General features: G+C 43.8%; 1 protein-coding gene across 1 annotated transcript in view; it reads right to left on the minus strand.

The window, feature by feature from the left end:
- Window positions 1–14,721, minus strand: part of ERN1 (endoplasmic reticulum to nucleus signaling 1) — a 62,253-nt gene that overhangs the window by 15,160 nt on the left and 32,372 nt on the right. The window contains exons 4-11 of the mRNA XM_080994462.1: window positions 12,108–12,186; window positions 7,684–7,756; window positions 6,572–6,694; window positions 4,628–4,729; window positions 4,257–4,518; window positions 2,688–2,766; window positions 1,412–1,568; window positions 347–465 (exon numbers count right to left, since the gene is read on the minus strand). Coding sequence (XP_080850588.1) covers window positions 347–465; window positions 1,412–1,568; window positions 2,688–2,766; window positions 4,257–4,518; window positions 4,628–4,729; window positions 6,572–6,694; window positions 7,684–7,756; window positions 12,108–12,186 — 994 coding nt within the window. The remainder of the gene's footprint in view (window positions 1–346; window positions 466–1,411; window positions 1,569–2,687; window positions 2,767–4,256; window positions 4,519–4,627; window positions 4,730–6,571; window positions 6,695–7,683; window positions 7,757–12,107; window positions 12,187–14,721) is intronic.

The raw sequence follows: 14,721 nt of genomic DNA on the forward strand, positions 1-14,721 counted from the left end.
CCACAAACTTCCTGGTTTGGGGAGAACGTAAAGGTCGTATTTTGAATGAGATATTGTCGCAGAGCAACAGAAACAGAGGCCGATGTGTGCACCTTGTTCCTTTGCAGCATGGCGAACATCTAAGCGAGAAACACACCTGACTGGAAAAACTAATGGACGATTCCCCCCACCCAATCTCAACAAAAAAGCGCATCCTGCAATTTGCACGCACATGACTGAGGAATCTCATGCAAATCCTGTCTCCCCCACCTCATTCACGCGCATACGTTTTACACAACGTGGAATGTATTCTGTGATGACACTTTCCTAATGACGCCGTTAAACGAGACCTCGTTTATTCACCAACCTCTTCAAAAGCAGCTTTGTCCGAATCTGCCGGGATCACATTTTCGTGCCGCTTTGGCAAATTGCTTGGGAATTTCTCCAGGATCTTTGTTGGGGCCGATAACGGTGTTTCGTGGTGCCCTGGAAACAAGAACGTGCTTTCTGTTATTCCCAGGAGGAAAAGATGGCCTCACTGGCCCTGCTACACTCCCCAAGCTTGGCTTGAATGCACCCGTCAAGTCCGATACTGCCTCTTGCCAATCTGGGTGGAGGGCACAGGCAGGCATAAATATGGAAACTTATCCCTAGTCAAATGCAGAAACTAGTTCTTTGAAATTTTGCCTTTGGCCCTGCCCACTATTGGTATGTGGCCCTTGGGAGGTTTCCCTGAAGGGAAGGTGGCCCTTAGGTTGCAAAAGGCTTCCCAGCTCTGATATAGGGGACCATTTAGCTATCACTAGCCTGCTAGTTGGATAAACACATCCTTTATGAATTTAATAGCTTTCTAAAGCTAATGGCCATAGAATCGTAGGGCTGGAAGCGTCACCTGGTCCAAACCCCTGCAAAGAAGGAATCTTTTCCCCAACACATGTATTGAACCCACAACCCTGAGATTAAGATGCTCTGCCGACTGAGGGCATATTAGTGAGTAATTCGTGATGTAGTTGAGAATTTCCTACAGTTAACTATGTACCAGTACGTATTAAACTTTGGTATGTATTTTACCTTTACCTAATCCACTATCATGTCTTGCAGCGATGGGCTGCAAGCTATACAACTGCAAGCTTCATACATCCAAAAACTATTCCCGTAAAATGGTGTGTTAACTTGTAAATTAATGGATTTGCAAAATGCCTGCTCATTAATTTTTTAGTTCTTAAGTTCTTGCTCATGATATCTTATGGTATGAGCAAGGAACGACTGAATATTTAAAACCAAGAATTTGCATTTTGCATATCCCCTGGTAAATTCTTAAATCAAACCCTTAAATAAATCTGAGGATATAATCTGCATCTTAAAATTTGAATTCTGTCCACCAGAGGGCAGTGCAACACAGAAAAAAATTCTGATGTTTACTTCCTGATACCTATTAAAAGCCAGTGATTCCTCAAATAGCGCAAACTGTTCTTCTGTTTAAATCCGGATGAAAACTTCAGATCTGTACTGGGGGTGATAACACACTCTTCAATTGTTACTCCGTGTGTTTTGGGACCCTCAATCAGCGGTATGGGACTTCCCCGGGGCTAGAGAGAAAGAGAGAGGGAGGGAAATTGTGCAATGACTTCCTGTTCTTTGAATGCAGTAATGTCACACTTAAAAAGATAACAAGAAATTTTTAAATTTTATTGGGTGTTCATTTTATACCACAGATGTTCAAGCCGATTTTTAACATATTAACAGATGTTTCAGGCAAACAATGAGCTCAAAGAACACGGGCCATAAAGGCGCCTCTGTTGTTGACATACGGTAAGCTGCTCAGAAGGTAATTTCATGTATTTTATTTGGGTCATTAATTCAAGGCTGGGCATTGCAAAGAAGTACTTTAGCCATGCTAATTATGGGATAAGACAAAGACAGTTTCTGAGTCTTGTACAGGAAGGGCTTCACTGATGAAACTGCTAAAATACTTTTAATAGATTAAGGTTTGGAGAGCAATTATCAAAGGAAAATAATGCAAATCCATTTACTTTTTGTCATTAAAGTGAAACCATGGTTGCCACAGATATTGCATCTAGACCAAACTTGTGGAACTTGCTCCCGAATGAGATCTGAACATGACAAAAGACTTCCTTATTCCAGCAGGCATTTTAAGTCAATCTTCGGTTTGAGGATGACTTTGTATTGTTTTAATTCTCTGTATGGTTCAATTTCACGTACACTGCTTAGAATTGCTAATGATTAAACAGTTTATAAATGCCTTAAAATAAATAAACAATTTACCAGAGTCTTTTTCTGCTTCCCCCCTATTTAAAATGGCCAGAATTACTCTTATCTGCTTGCTGAACTCATGTAGCTTGCTTATTCTTTTTTTCTTTGAACAAAATAAGCCTTTGACTCTTGTCATTTACACGAATAAAATATTTTCCCACAATTGGGACAAATGATTAAATAAATAAATAAATTTCACCCTAAGGCATCTATTCATTCGTTTCATTTTTGTAATCACTTCCAATGATAACATCCCAATGGGACTGATTAATTAAAAACCATTTCACACCCAAGACAGATACCGACAGATTATGAATTCCTATTGCGAAGAAATGCAGGAAAAGAGCTCAGGTTCCTTTCTCTGTTTTTTTGCATCTGGATTCCAGATTCTGGAAATTGTCCTTCCTAAAGGTGAGGCCTCTTGCCCAACTTACCATAATAGCCACTCCTTCGTGAACCATCGATGGCGATGCATACAAGCCCGTAGAGTATTTCCCTACGTAGAGGGTTGGCCTAGAAGGGAGTCAGGAAGAAAATATTACAAAGCCTGCCGTTTACTTCTTTATTTAAGATATAGTCGTACCTTGGATCTCAAACGTCTTGGCTCCCGAAAAAATCGGCTCACAAACGATCAAAACCCGTAAGTGAGTGTTCTGGTTTTCAAACATTCTCTTGGAAGTCGAACATCCGACGGAGCTTCTGTGGCTTCTGATTGGCTGCAGGAGCTTCCTGCAGCCAATCAGAAGCTGTGCTTTGGTTTTCGCACGTTTTGGAAGTTGAATGGACTTCTGGATCAAATTCCATTTGACTTCCAAGGTATGACTGTACTTCTATACTTATTTTCGGGTGAACCCGAAACGGTTGAGAGACAAAGGTGTCGCCATACATATACAGTGGTACCTTGGTTTAAGAACAGCTTAGTTTATGAAAAACTTGGATAAAGAACGCTGCAAACCCGGAAGTAGGTGTTTTGGTTTGTGAACTTTGCCTTGGAATAAGAACATGTTTCGCTTCCTGTTGAGTGTGTTCCATTTGTAAATTGAGTCCTGCACTGCTATGGGAAAGCACACCTTGGTTTAAGAACCGACTTCCGTGTTGTTTTTTATGGCGTATTGTAAAAACAAACATACAACTCCAGTCCTCTTATTTTCTTTACTTAAACGTTCGTATATCCTGATCTCCTGTCACTCCAGGCCTTCCCAGATGACAAATAACCAAACAAACCTATAATGGTTCTTGTTCCAGTACAGGAATAATAGTGAAATATATTCCTTGCTGGGGGGGGGGGGGAGCTATGCTATCGCTAAGTAAGGTAATTGGCTGATTTTAAGAAATTGACCTGGATTCCTGTGGATCTGCCTATCTCATTTCAGCACCCCCAACACCTCCCAGTCACTATGAGATGTTGCACATGGATCAATGTGGTGGAAATTGGGGTCCCTGAAGCAAGTCTTTGGATCACAGTCATTATTGTAAGAACAGGGAAGAAATACACTATGGCAAAGGAGAAGCAAGAGTCTACCAATATAATTAAAGGGCAGGGGAGGGGAACATTCACAAAAAGCAGCCCAGGGGTATGGAGCAGGGATTTTGCTAGAAGGCTGCTGATACACAAGATATTCCTCAAACAGAAATCAAATGAATGATTTCGGTTTCAGGAATATCCCATTACACCCATCACATCTTGGATATCTGTTTGGATTGTATTTTTGGGGTGGCTGGGTACTGAAGCAGTCCGGCACTAAAAAAAATAAAGATTGACAGTAAAACAATCATTTGGAAAAGCCCTCTGTGAACATGCAAATTATTTAATATAGGGTGATTTCGTTACATAATCTGCAGAAGCGAAGTGTACAATTATTATTATTTATTTACTTGCAGGAAATGGGAGACCACAGTGAAAGCACGTTTTAATTCCATGCTAGATAATATCCAAGTTGACCTGACACAATAAACACGTTTTTTAAATAATACCATTTAGAAGGGGCAGAAATTATACTCACATCAATTTGCTTTTGGCCTCTGTTTCTTTGGGAAAAGGATACTTCCACTTAGTGATGCGTCCAACTTCGCCAGACATGAAGGTGAGATAGCGCAGGGTCTCGATGCCCACATTTGTATGCATCACTTTCCACAACCCTTCCCGCTGCCAGATATAAAAGGCCACAACAGGGGAGCCATAATTCTGGATCCACAAGACATCGCCTGACTCGCTGTCCACAGTGACCACCAGTCCATCTCCGTTAGATGCAAAGTGGGACATTTCTGCAAGGGAAAGAGATGCAAGCAATCACACAAAGCCTTTGCGAACTCATAGTTATGGGAAATGTACAGTATTAGCATTTCAGCCTGAAATTAGAACCCCAGGTCTTACTATATTGGACGTCTTCATCAGGCAAGGTGGCTGCGTAGTCAAAGTACGTGGCGTTCCATCGTAGCTCCTTACTCTTGGTATCATACATGGTGATGGTGTACTCTGTTAAAAAAATAATAATCCCAAAATTTCAATTCATACTGTGTCAAACAAAACCAAGCACCCACCTCTCTTGCCAGAGGTTCCTCAAAACAAAGTATGCGGATATCTTAACATCATTGTATTTTTTTGCAAATTTCCTCCCCATGATTAGCTGATTTAAACACCCATCCTGCAGTGTTTTGAAAAGAAAATCTGACTCCTCTTATAATTTGCTGCTCAATTTCTGATTATAGACTTTTTTTCCAGTTCATGAAACTACATGCCTGCCTCTGAATATGGACTAGTATCTGTCTTACAAGCTAGAATCTCACAGATCATGGCTGACCGGCACCTCCTGCAACCTTCAAAGCGTATTTTCCAGTTTCTGAGACTGCGGGTTGAGGAGCTCCTGGCTTCTGCGCTATGACTAATGATATGGTTACAAGACAGGATCTTGCACTACTGAAAAACGCTATCGAGTTCAAAGACCAAAGGCCACGTTCAGACAGGAACATGCAGGCGTTTTGGCTCCCACACCCAGCAAAATAACATACTTGAGGTGCCCTCTCTGCAAAATGGCCTGCTGAGGGTCCTTGGAACACAGGAAGTTAGCTTTATATCATGTCAGACTATCAGTCCTTCTATTGTCTCCTCTGACTGGCAACAGCTCCCCTGAGATCTCAGGCAGGGACAGAGAAGTCTTTGCTATCACCTGTCACCTGTTCTTTCTTTTTTAAAAAACAGGTGATGCCTGTAGGGATTGAACCTGCAACCAGCATTCAAAATACGTGCCGTTAAGACTGAGCTATGAGCCCGTCTTCCTAGCTCACTCCATTCTTAGCAGATTTCCAGGTAAGTACAAGCCACCAACATTCAGGCGCTCAAGAAAAGTTATTGCTGCTCCCTCCCATCCCACACCCCTTGTGGCCAGCCAGACTCGCCTCTTTACTTTCTAGAAATGGACTGAAGTAATGACAAGCTACATTGGACCTCCAGGCTAAGAGGCAGCCTATTAATAAGGTAAAAAAGGTAAAGGTAAAGGACCCCTGGACAGTTAAGTCCAGTCAAAGGTGACTATGGGGTTGCGGTGCTCATCTCACTTTTCAGGCTGAGGGAGCCAGCGTTTGTCTGCAGACAGCTTTCCGGGTGGTGTGGCCAGCATGACTAAACCACTTCTGGTGCAACAGAACACCGTGACGGAAATCAGAGAGTGCAGAAACACCGTTTACCTTCCTGCTGCAGTGGTACATATTTATCTACTTGCACTGGCGTGCTTTCGAACTGCTAGGTTGGCAGGAACTGGGACAGAGCAATGGGAGCTCAGTCTGTCGCAGAGATTCGAACCGCCGACCTTCCGATCGGAAAGCCCAAGAGGCTCAGTGGTTTAGACCACAGCGCCACCTGCGTCCCTGCCCATGAATAACACCAGATACAAGTGGGCAGGGGGCTACCACTGCCTTCACAGGTTCCCAGCTGCAGGGGGTGGGCCACTGTGGCCAAGAGGATGCTGGGCCAAATGGATCCTCCCTGGCCTTGTTCAACAGCCATTTTGACAAGACCCAATTAGTTTGTGGATGACGTGGGATAACTCGTTTCTGCCTGAATAAAATAAAATGATGAACAATCCACCAAAGGGCGAGCAGCCATTGTAAACTCCGTCGAATGCATGCAAACGGCACAGTCCCATTGTTAGGTGAAAGTTAATGATTTTTTAGCATGAAGCCTTCATCTAGATATGTTAAATAAACTTCATTACGATGAGCTTATTCCTTTCAGGTCTGGCTGGCTTGGCTTTCAAAAGCTACCTTTGAAGCAGGGGAGAGGGTTTTTGAGTGTGTGTGTGTGTGTGTGTGTGTGTGTTACCTGTTCGACCAAGATACAGGAGAGATGTAGACGGACACAGGCTTTCGGCAAATGAAGAAGTTAAGGTCTGCTGTTTTTCCCCTGTCATGAGGTCCACCACATACCAGCTGTCTTGCTTCTTTCCTAAATGGGAAATATCAGCATTTTAGTACTGCTAAAATCAATTCTGAAAACACCCCGTTCCTCTGTTTCCTGCCAACCAGCAACTGGCTACTCAGAACATTGCTTTTACAGCACAGTGTGCTTTATGGTAGAGCTGGAGGTCACGTTCCTTTCTAGGCAACCTTCTAGGGGCAACATCGCTGGTGGTGGGTGGGGCCAGAAGCAAAAGTAGGCGGAGCACATATCACTCTGTAATTCCACTTGGGCAAGCAAGGAGCCCTATCAGAGCTTAATGATGCATGCTAGCCATGCAAAACTACTCAAGGAACTGGCAAGGGCTGTTGTCTGTGACTCCAGTCAATGTGCAGAACGTAAAATTAAACCCAGCTATCCGAAACCTACATGGAGATAGCTCTGGGTGGTCTGGCTAAGACAGAGGTCTATTTTGAGCATGAAAGAGATTATATACACACAAACACGTTTAAAAAGACCAGGGACAAAACAGTGTGTCACAGGTGCTTTTGTGTGGTCATAAGGAATCAAAGGTAAAAGGTAAAGGGGCCCCTGACCATTAGGTCCAGTCGTGGCCGACTCTGGGGTTGTGGCGCTCATCTTCAGCTTCCGGGTTACATGGCCAGCATGACTAAGCCGCTTCTGGCGAACCAGAGCAGTGCCGTTTACCTTCCCGCCGGAGCGGTACCTATTTATCTACTTGCACTTTGACATGCTTTCGAACTGCTAGGTTGGCAGGAGCAGGGACCGAGCAACGGGAGCTCACCCCGTTGCGGGGATTCGAACCGCCAACCTTCTGATCGGCAAGTCCTAGGCTCTGTGGTTTAACCCACAGCGCCACCCGCATCCCTAAGGAATCAAAAGCTAGGCGTAAATACCAGAAAATACCGATGGGGATAGAAGAGCTGGAAGAGGGGAAGTATTTCCATGCAACAACGTCTGTGACAGTGTCCTAAAATGCACTCAAGTTAACTTTTAGGAAGCAAGTGGAGCCTTACCCATGTACAGAATTCCATCTGAACTGCGGCAAGGAGATGCTTGAACTAGCTCGGGAATGGTGAATGGCAGTTTCTGGAATAGAAATATTCACTTTAGCCATCTTAATTTCATATTCAGCATTGACCGAGATTTGCAAGATAACAAGAAATCAGCAGCGAACGCCATTTCTAAGCGTGTTGTCGTTCTAGGGTTGAAGGAGTTTAGGGGTTTGCCTGCTCTGGCAGATTAATGTACGTCAGGGCTATTTGGGCTTATCTGCGATCTGCATGTACCCTGCGTCATATGACACGACAATAGGCTTGCATCGGTGAAGCTGTGACCTGGATACCTTTCCATTGCTACAACAACATATCATCGCTTCAAGTTCAAACATAAAAATTCAGAGATGGCAATTGCTTCTGAAGGAAGAGCTCGATGATGTTCCTTAGTCCCCTTAGTTCCACTCCGTTATTGAAAATGGAAGGTCTGCTATTCTCTCCCCACACCCAACGCTATTACATATTGCAACACGGCTCACATGTCCTAGATAGAATCTGGGTCTCCATTTTGAGAAATACCACAGGAAAGAGAAACAGATGTTATCTCCCCCCCCCCTTTCTCTCCCTCCTAAACGTTCAAATGTGCATTTTTTACAAGAAGGGGGACGGGGTAACGGTGACAATTTAGGCGCCACTTGCTCCCACGAAGCCCCAACACATAGTATACTAATATGGAACAATGAGCAGAAAACAGCCAGATATAAATGCATTTTAGTACCACAGAAACACAGACTGACTTTTAAGTATTTGTGTTTTTTTTAAAAAGGATCACGTTTTCCCTCCTCACCATTTTATCCTCACAGTGTACGTTAGACTAAGAGGCAGACCAGCCCAAAGAACCTTGATCTCCTCAGTCCGTGTCTGATGTTTCCTCTACCACACCGACCAACCAAATCTGACATCTCTCTGGTCCTGAGAGAGAGGTGGGAGCCAGGGCTCACTCCCTTCTGCGTTGATTTTGATATTCTTATTTTATTGCAGAAGTTCATGTCCGACGTGCAGCAAGGAGATCTTGAGAGCACTGATGCTGCACTCACAGAATCATAGAACGGCACATCTGGAAGGCGTCCTGAGGGTCATCACCACCAACCCCCTGCCAAGGCTCCAACAGATACTCTTAGGATAGGGTTCATGTATCTAGGTGCCTAGGGCATATGGCCATCACTCAAGTAGTCTCAACTAGGGCCAGGGCCTTTTCAGTACTGGCCCCGACTTGATGGAACGCTCCGCCACAAGAGACTAGGGCCCTACGGGACTTGACATCTTTCTGCATGGCCTGCAAGACAGAGCTGTTCTGCCTGGCCTTTGGTTTGGACTCAGTCTGACCCTTATGTTTCCCTCCCCTTATGGTTTTGATCTAAGGGCTACTTTTAAAATGAGGCTGCATTTTAAATTGCATTTTAACCTGTATTTTAAATTGGGTTTTTTTTCCTTCTTTTCTTTCTCTCTCTCTCTTTTTCTCTTATTATGTTATTACTGTGATTTTATTGGTGTTAGCCGCCCTGAGCCTGGCTTTGGCCAGGAGGGGCAGGGTATAAATAAAATTTATTATTATTATTATTATTATTATTATTATTAAGTCTGTGCAGCAGAATGACATGTGTTGGGCTCCACGCATGTAAGCCACTATGGAAACATGAAGCCCAACAAAGGGGTGCCAGACAGACTGGCACTTCTGCCACAGGCAGTAAGGGCAGAGTAGCACAATCCTGATCAATGTAGGATCTGAACGCCTGCACTGAGCTAAAGCATACCCTCCAACATTTCATAGGTGAAAATGAGGTGTTTTGTAGGCTTGCGGCATCCTTATTCTCACACCAGCCTCACCTCTCCCCAATTTTTACTCAAGAGATTTTATTTCTAATCATAATGGGGGGGGGGGGGGACGACTAGGGTTGCCATTATTTCAAAAAGTGAAAAATCCAGAAAGAAAAGTTGTTAGAGTTTTGCCCAAAGTTGTTGAGTTGTGTGTTTGTTTTTTTGCAAAATCTCAAGAGAGAGAGAAAATGAACGACAGTGCCGACACAGGTTGACGTTTCAGCGATTTCCATCCACACTTGTCTCCAACGGCTGATTGCCGGCTATTTCTGGGAAATTTCGGACGTAGGGTAACCCTACAAAAACTCAAGAATTTGCAACTCCAACATCTCTGTGTGCGTGTGCATGCACACACGCTTTTTAAAAAAATGCATCCTCAAAGCATTAAAGGTGCATAGCCACTTCAGTCAACTCCCATGCTTGTGAGAAGGGTAAGAATCCTTTCTTGTGCCTAGCAGTACACATCAACAGCAGACTGCATTATCTTCCCACTATGTACCGTATTTTTCGCTCTATAACACGCACCAGACCATAACACGCACGTAGTTTTTAGAGGAGGAAAACAAGAAAAAAAATATTCTAAATGAAACAGTGGATGTATGATTGTTGTGGTTCATGCTGTGGCCACAGACATGTGATCTGATGGTGAATTTGGGGTGACCCAGTGCAAAAATCCTGAGGATCCATGTGGATCTGTGCTTTGTAACCACGTTTTAAGTGGGGAGGGAAGGAAAAGCACTCAAGGGACAAGGAGCACGCATGGGGTGGGTGGAGAAGGATGCTGCTAATAATGAAGAAGAGCGGTATAAGTGGAGAAGGCTCCTCTCCTCTCCCGCTTTGCTCCTTTAAAGAAGCAGGCTCTCTGTCCATCTCTCCTCCCCACTCAGCGGCTCTTCTCCCACTTTGCTGTTTCAAAGCGAGCCACGGAGGAGGGAAGGAAGGGGAACCATGGATCCTCTGCTCACAACTGCAGCAGATCCCCCCCGCCACCCGTAGGCATTCCCTCCATAACACGCACAGACATTTCCCCTTACTTTCAAGGAGGAAAAAAGTGAGTGTTATGGTGCAAAAAATACGGTAACTTTTATCAACGTTCAAAAGGGCAGAAGAGATCAAAAGAAAGAATATTCAGGAAAAGTCTGCCACCTACACAAAAAACAACGGGTGCATCGGGAACACAAGCCACTGCCATATGCCAGCTCCATTGCTCATGTAGCCCTTGCAGAGACTCTTGGACAGAGAGACGTCTTTCTACCTGGTTCTTAACAACAAGCAGCCCTGGCAATACCAGGGATTGCCTTGTGCATGCAGGACATTTTGCTCCCTCTCTGTGTTTTTTGGTTCATGCGAGAGAAAGTATTTATTTGTTGCAGCTATATTGAGGAAGTTGTAACAGATTGAGGAAAAGAAACTCACCCGAAGCCATTATTTATCTCTTTTATTTCATCACAAAAAACTGCAGCTCTGAAGCAACTATGCAACGAGTGCCTGTAAGGGTGTCTGATCATGGCTGTTTAACACTCCGTCTATTTGGAAAGAACTACAGAGGCAGCATGTACTGAAATTAATACTGGAAGCAATACAAAATAAGGGACCCAGGTATTCCTGGAATAAGTTGTAGTTCTTGACAAGGTTGCTTGAACAGTGTGATTCCTTAAGGCTATAATTAAGTGCCCAAGAACTGGTTAATCTCTTGCAAATTGCTGCATGTGTAATACAACTGAAAAATTATCCAAAGTGTCTGATAAGACTCCCGTAAACTAGACATATTATAAAGTCAGAAACATGTTCATGAAGCTCACAATGAACTCCGTAAAGGGTTGGGTTCCTTCCTGCTCTTGCAGCAAGTGTCTGGGAATCCAGAAAAGCTGGCACTATGATGTGGGTGTATCAATTCTTGGAAACAGGTTCCCAAAGTTGGCGCCAAAACTTGACAATCTCATTAGCTAATTGCCAAAGTAGGACATGATTCTGGTAAGTGCAAGAACTGCCTAAATCTCTGCACGACGTGACTATCGATAGATACGTCTGCTGCCCAGAGGAATAGTAAGTAGATTTGTCTGTGGGTCTGTTCCTTATTTGAACAAAGAACGCCACACTCCCTGGTTATGTTTGCATACGATGCATCTTTTACCTTTTGCTACACAAGGCTGATTCTCACGTAACACCAAAGGACAACTAGGCTTACAATTCTTCCTGCCCTTTCTTACTCCCATCCCAGCCTGTTCCAATTTTCCCATCGAACTTCCAAGTTCAGGCAAATCTCAAGTTTGCAGTTATGTATGAATTGGTGAACTATGACATCCTTGGCCCCTGAACCAGAATGGGAAAACTTTCAACCACAAGACTAGATTTGTTTGCATGCACTGGAATAAAGATAGGTATAGGTAAAGGATAGGAAGGCTTCTTTCTGCAGAGTTACTTTTTAAAAAAATCAAGGCTGGCAGAAAGACATGCTCTGAGCAGCAGGGATAGCCTTTGAGTGTGCTAAAAGAAAGCATGGCTTGTGTCGCCGTGTCTTATTCTATTGAAACAATGCAGCTATTGTCCGATTAGGTTATACGTACGGTCAAGCCTTCATTATTCTTGCCACCAAGCGTGTACAGACTTCCATCATTCGGATCGGGAAGAAAGGCTGGTCTAGGACTTAAGAAGTTATTAAAACAGCAATTAATATTGTGCATCGGGGGCGAGGACAACAATATTCAGTTTTTGCTTCCTGGTGAAGGCAGCTACTTCTCTCTCTCTCTTTAGGGGGGGAAAGTAAAATGTGGTGTGTGTTTTTTTAACTCGGCACAGCACATGAAATCACCAGAGATCCAGTCCCATGTGGGACAGGATAAACACAGTCATTTTGCAAGTAACGTGCCACCTTTCCATTGATGTTAGTTTAATGACTCTGTTCCAGTCTTCAGTGCTCCTTCCTGAAAACATTCCTTTATTTTAAGTATGTACATTGCTGTTTCCATAAATCTTCAGATCTAGTACCACAAAGGGCTGTAATTTGTTAGCTGATAGAAAAGTACAAATCTAAATGCACTTTATGGCCAAGGGTCTTTATTCTCACCTGAATAATTAGAGTAAAGTAGAATTCTAACGACTGATTTTAAAAGGGGGGGAAGCCCTAATCTCGACATGCAACTAGAGAAAATGATAAGAGTTCTGGGGTGCAGAGCAAGGCTGCACAACTTCAGATCGAAGGATGCCATTTTGAATGCTCTCCTGTATGAAAAACATCACCCAAGTAGAACAAAAAGCAAAAATGCTAGAACTCCAGAAGGAAAGGGTTTAGCCCAGCTGGGGGCAGCCCAAGGTGTTTCAGCACCTGCCACACTGCCAGGGCGGGGCGGGGGGAGCTCCACAACCACCCTGGCAGCAAAGCTGAGAAGCGGAGTGCCGCCCCCCAGCCGACCTGGCAGGATGGCTGGTATTCCCACAGAGCTTTGCCACCAGTCCTTCTCTACCATTAGAGGCCAGGGGAAACCAGCGACAACACTGGGTGGCAGAACAGGGGTGCTGCCCCTTGCGGGTGCCGCCCGATCCTGCCTAATGGGTGGGCCGGCTCTGAGTGCAGCCCACATGCTATTGTGTTTGTTTTGTTAATGCAGGCAGGGCATGAAAAATGGCAGCCCTCGCCTTGCACCCTGACGAAGCACAGTCCCTTCTCCCAGCTACCTATGCCAGACAGGACTCAACTTTGTGCTTCAAAGATAAATATCTTGGACATTCTGTAAAAGACTGCAGTCGTACCTTGGATCTTGTGAGTCAAACGTTTTGGCTCCCCAAAGCTGCAAACCTGGCAGTGAGTGTTCCAGATTGTGAACGTTCTTTGGAACCTGAACATCCAACGCAGCTTCCGATTGGCTGCAGGATGTTCTTGCAGCCAATCAGAAGCCGTGCCTTGGTTTCCAAACGTTTTGGAAGTTGAACAGATTCCGTTTGACTTCCGAGGTACCTCCGTATAGGAAAGGGTAACCAAAAGGGAGGGGGGAATTGTATCTGCCTTGCCCACTGTGAAAATGTTAAAGGTGCATTTGTTCATTCTGGCTTTGGGGAGAAGGTAATCTGGTGTTTAACCGAATTTGTTTTGTCTGCTGTGCTATGTAAATGGTTTTAGTTATTGCTGCGATGATTAATACAATCAATTTGACGATGCTGTAAGCCACCCTTCTTAAATTGTGGTTTGGGCAATCCCTACAAGCCAGGATATCAAACCAGAATTTGATTCTGGTTTGATATCCAAGTTTATGGGGAAATCTTGAATGGAGAGATTATGGTTTAAGATTTCTCCATAAACTTGGATATCAAACCAGGATCAAATTCTGGTTTGATATCCTGGCTTGTAGGGATTGCCCAAATGTCACAGGAAAGTATGGAAATATCAGATTTCAGATCAAAAGAGAAGGGAGGAGAGAACAAGTGGCCGCTATTTCCCTGTTTGGACATCATAGGAAACTGGATTAAGTCTGGAAATAAGGTGCACAGCAGAAGGGAGAAGGAAGCATGTGAACACCTGTTTCCACCAGGGTAAAGCCATGGTTTATCATTCTGAAATTTGTTATATCTGAATAGCACCATTGACTTCAATTACCAAGTCAGGTTACATGAAATAACTTGATGATGACAGCTTAGTTACAGTCACAATTTGGAATTGGTACACACAGGTTTCTGTTTGCAAAAACCCCATTTTTAAAATGTTAAGTATGTTTGGAAACTGGTTGGCAGTAGGTTTTGCCATCTTGAAAATTAAATCTTAGAATACTTTCCATGGCAATACGGAGCCCTGGTCTTGAGAGACCATATTGTTCTCCACCACAATATTCTTATAAGGGTGACTACATTTTGGACAAGCCAGGTTATATTTTAGTTCTAGGGAATGTTTGCAATAACGCTGCTCCTAACTGACATCAAAACAACCCACACTTACTGTAAGTTAACATGTTTTACTCGTCTTGCGCTGCTGGCTTTAACAGCAGCCTGACGTGCAGAAATTGAACTGGTGAATTTTCTTTTAGCATAGAGTTAAGTCACTAAAAAACCTCCCAGTGTGTTAATTTCTGATTTAGTTAAAAGTATGGCCACAGGCCAAGTAAAAAGCTGGCGAGATCAGCTAGCTGTAGGGCATTCGTTTAAATAAAATAATATTCTGGAAAGCACAATGTCAGCATAAGGCTTCCCGGC

The sequence above is a fragment of the Podarcis pityusensis genome (assembly GCF_964106645.2).
Source record: "Podarcis pityusensis genome assembly, chromosome: 2".
Taxonomy (NCBI): domain Eukaryota; kingdom Metazoa; phylum Chordata; class Lepidosauria; order Squamata; family Lacertidae; genus Podarcis; species Podarcis pityusensis.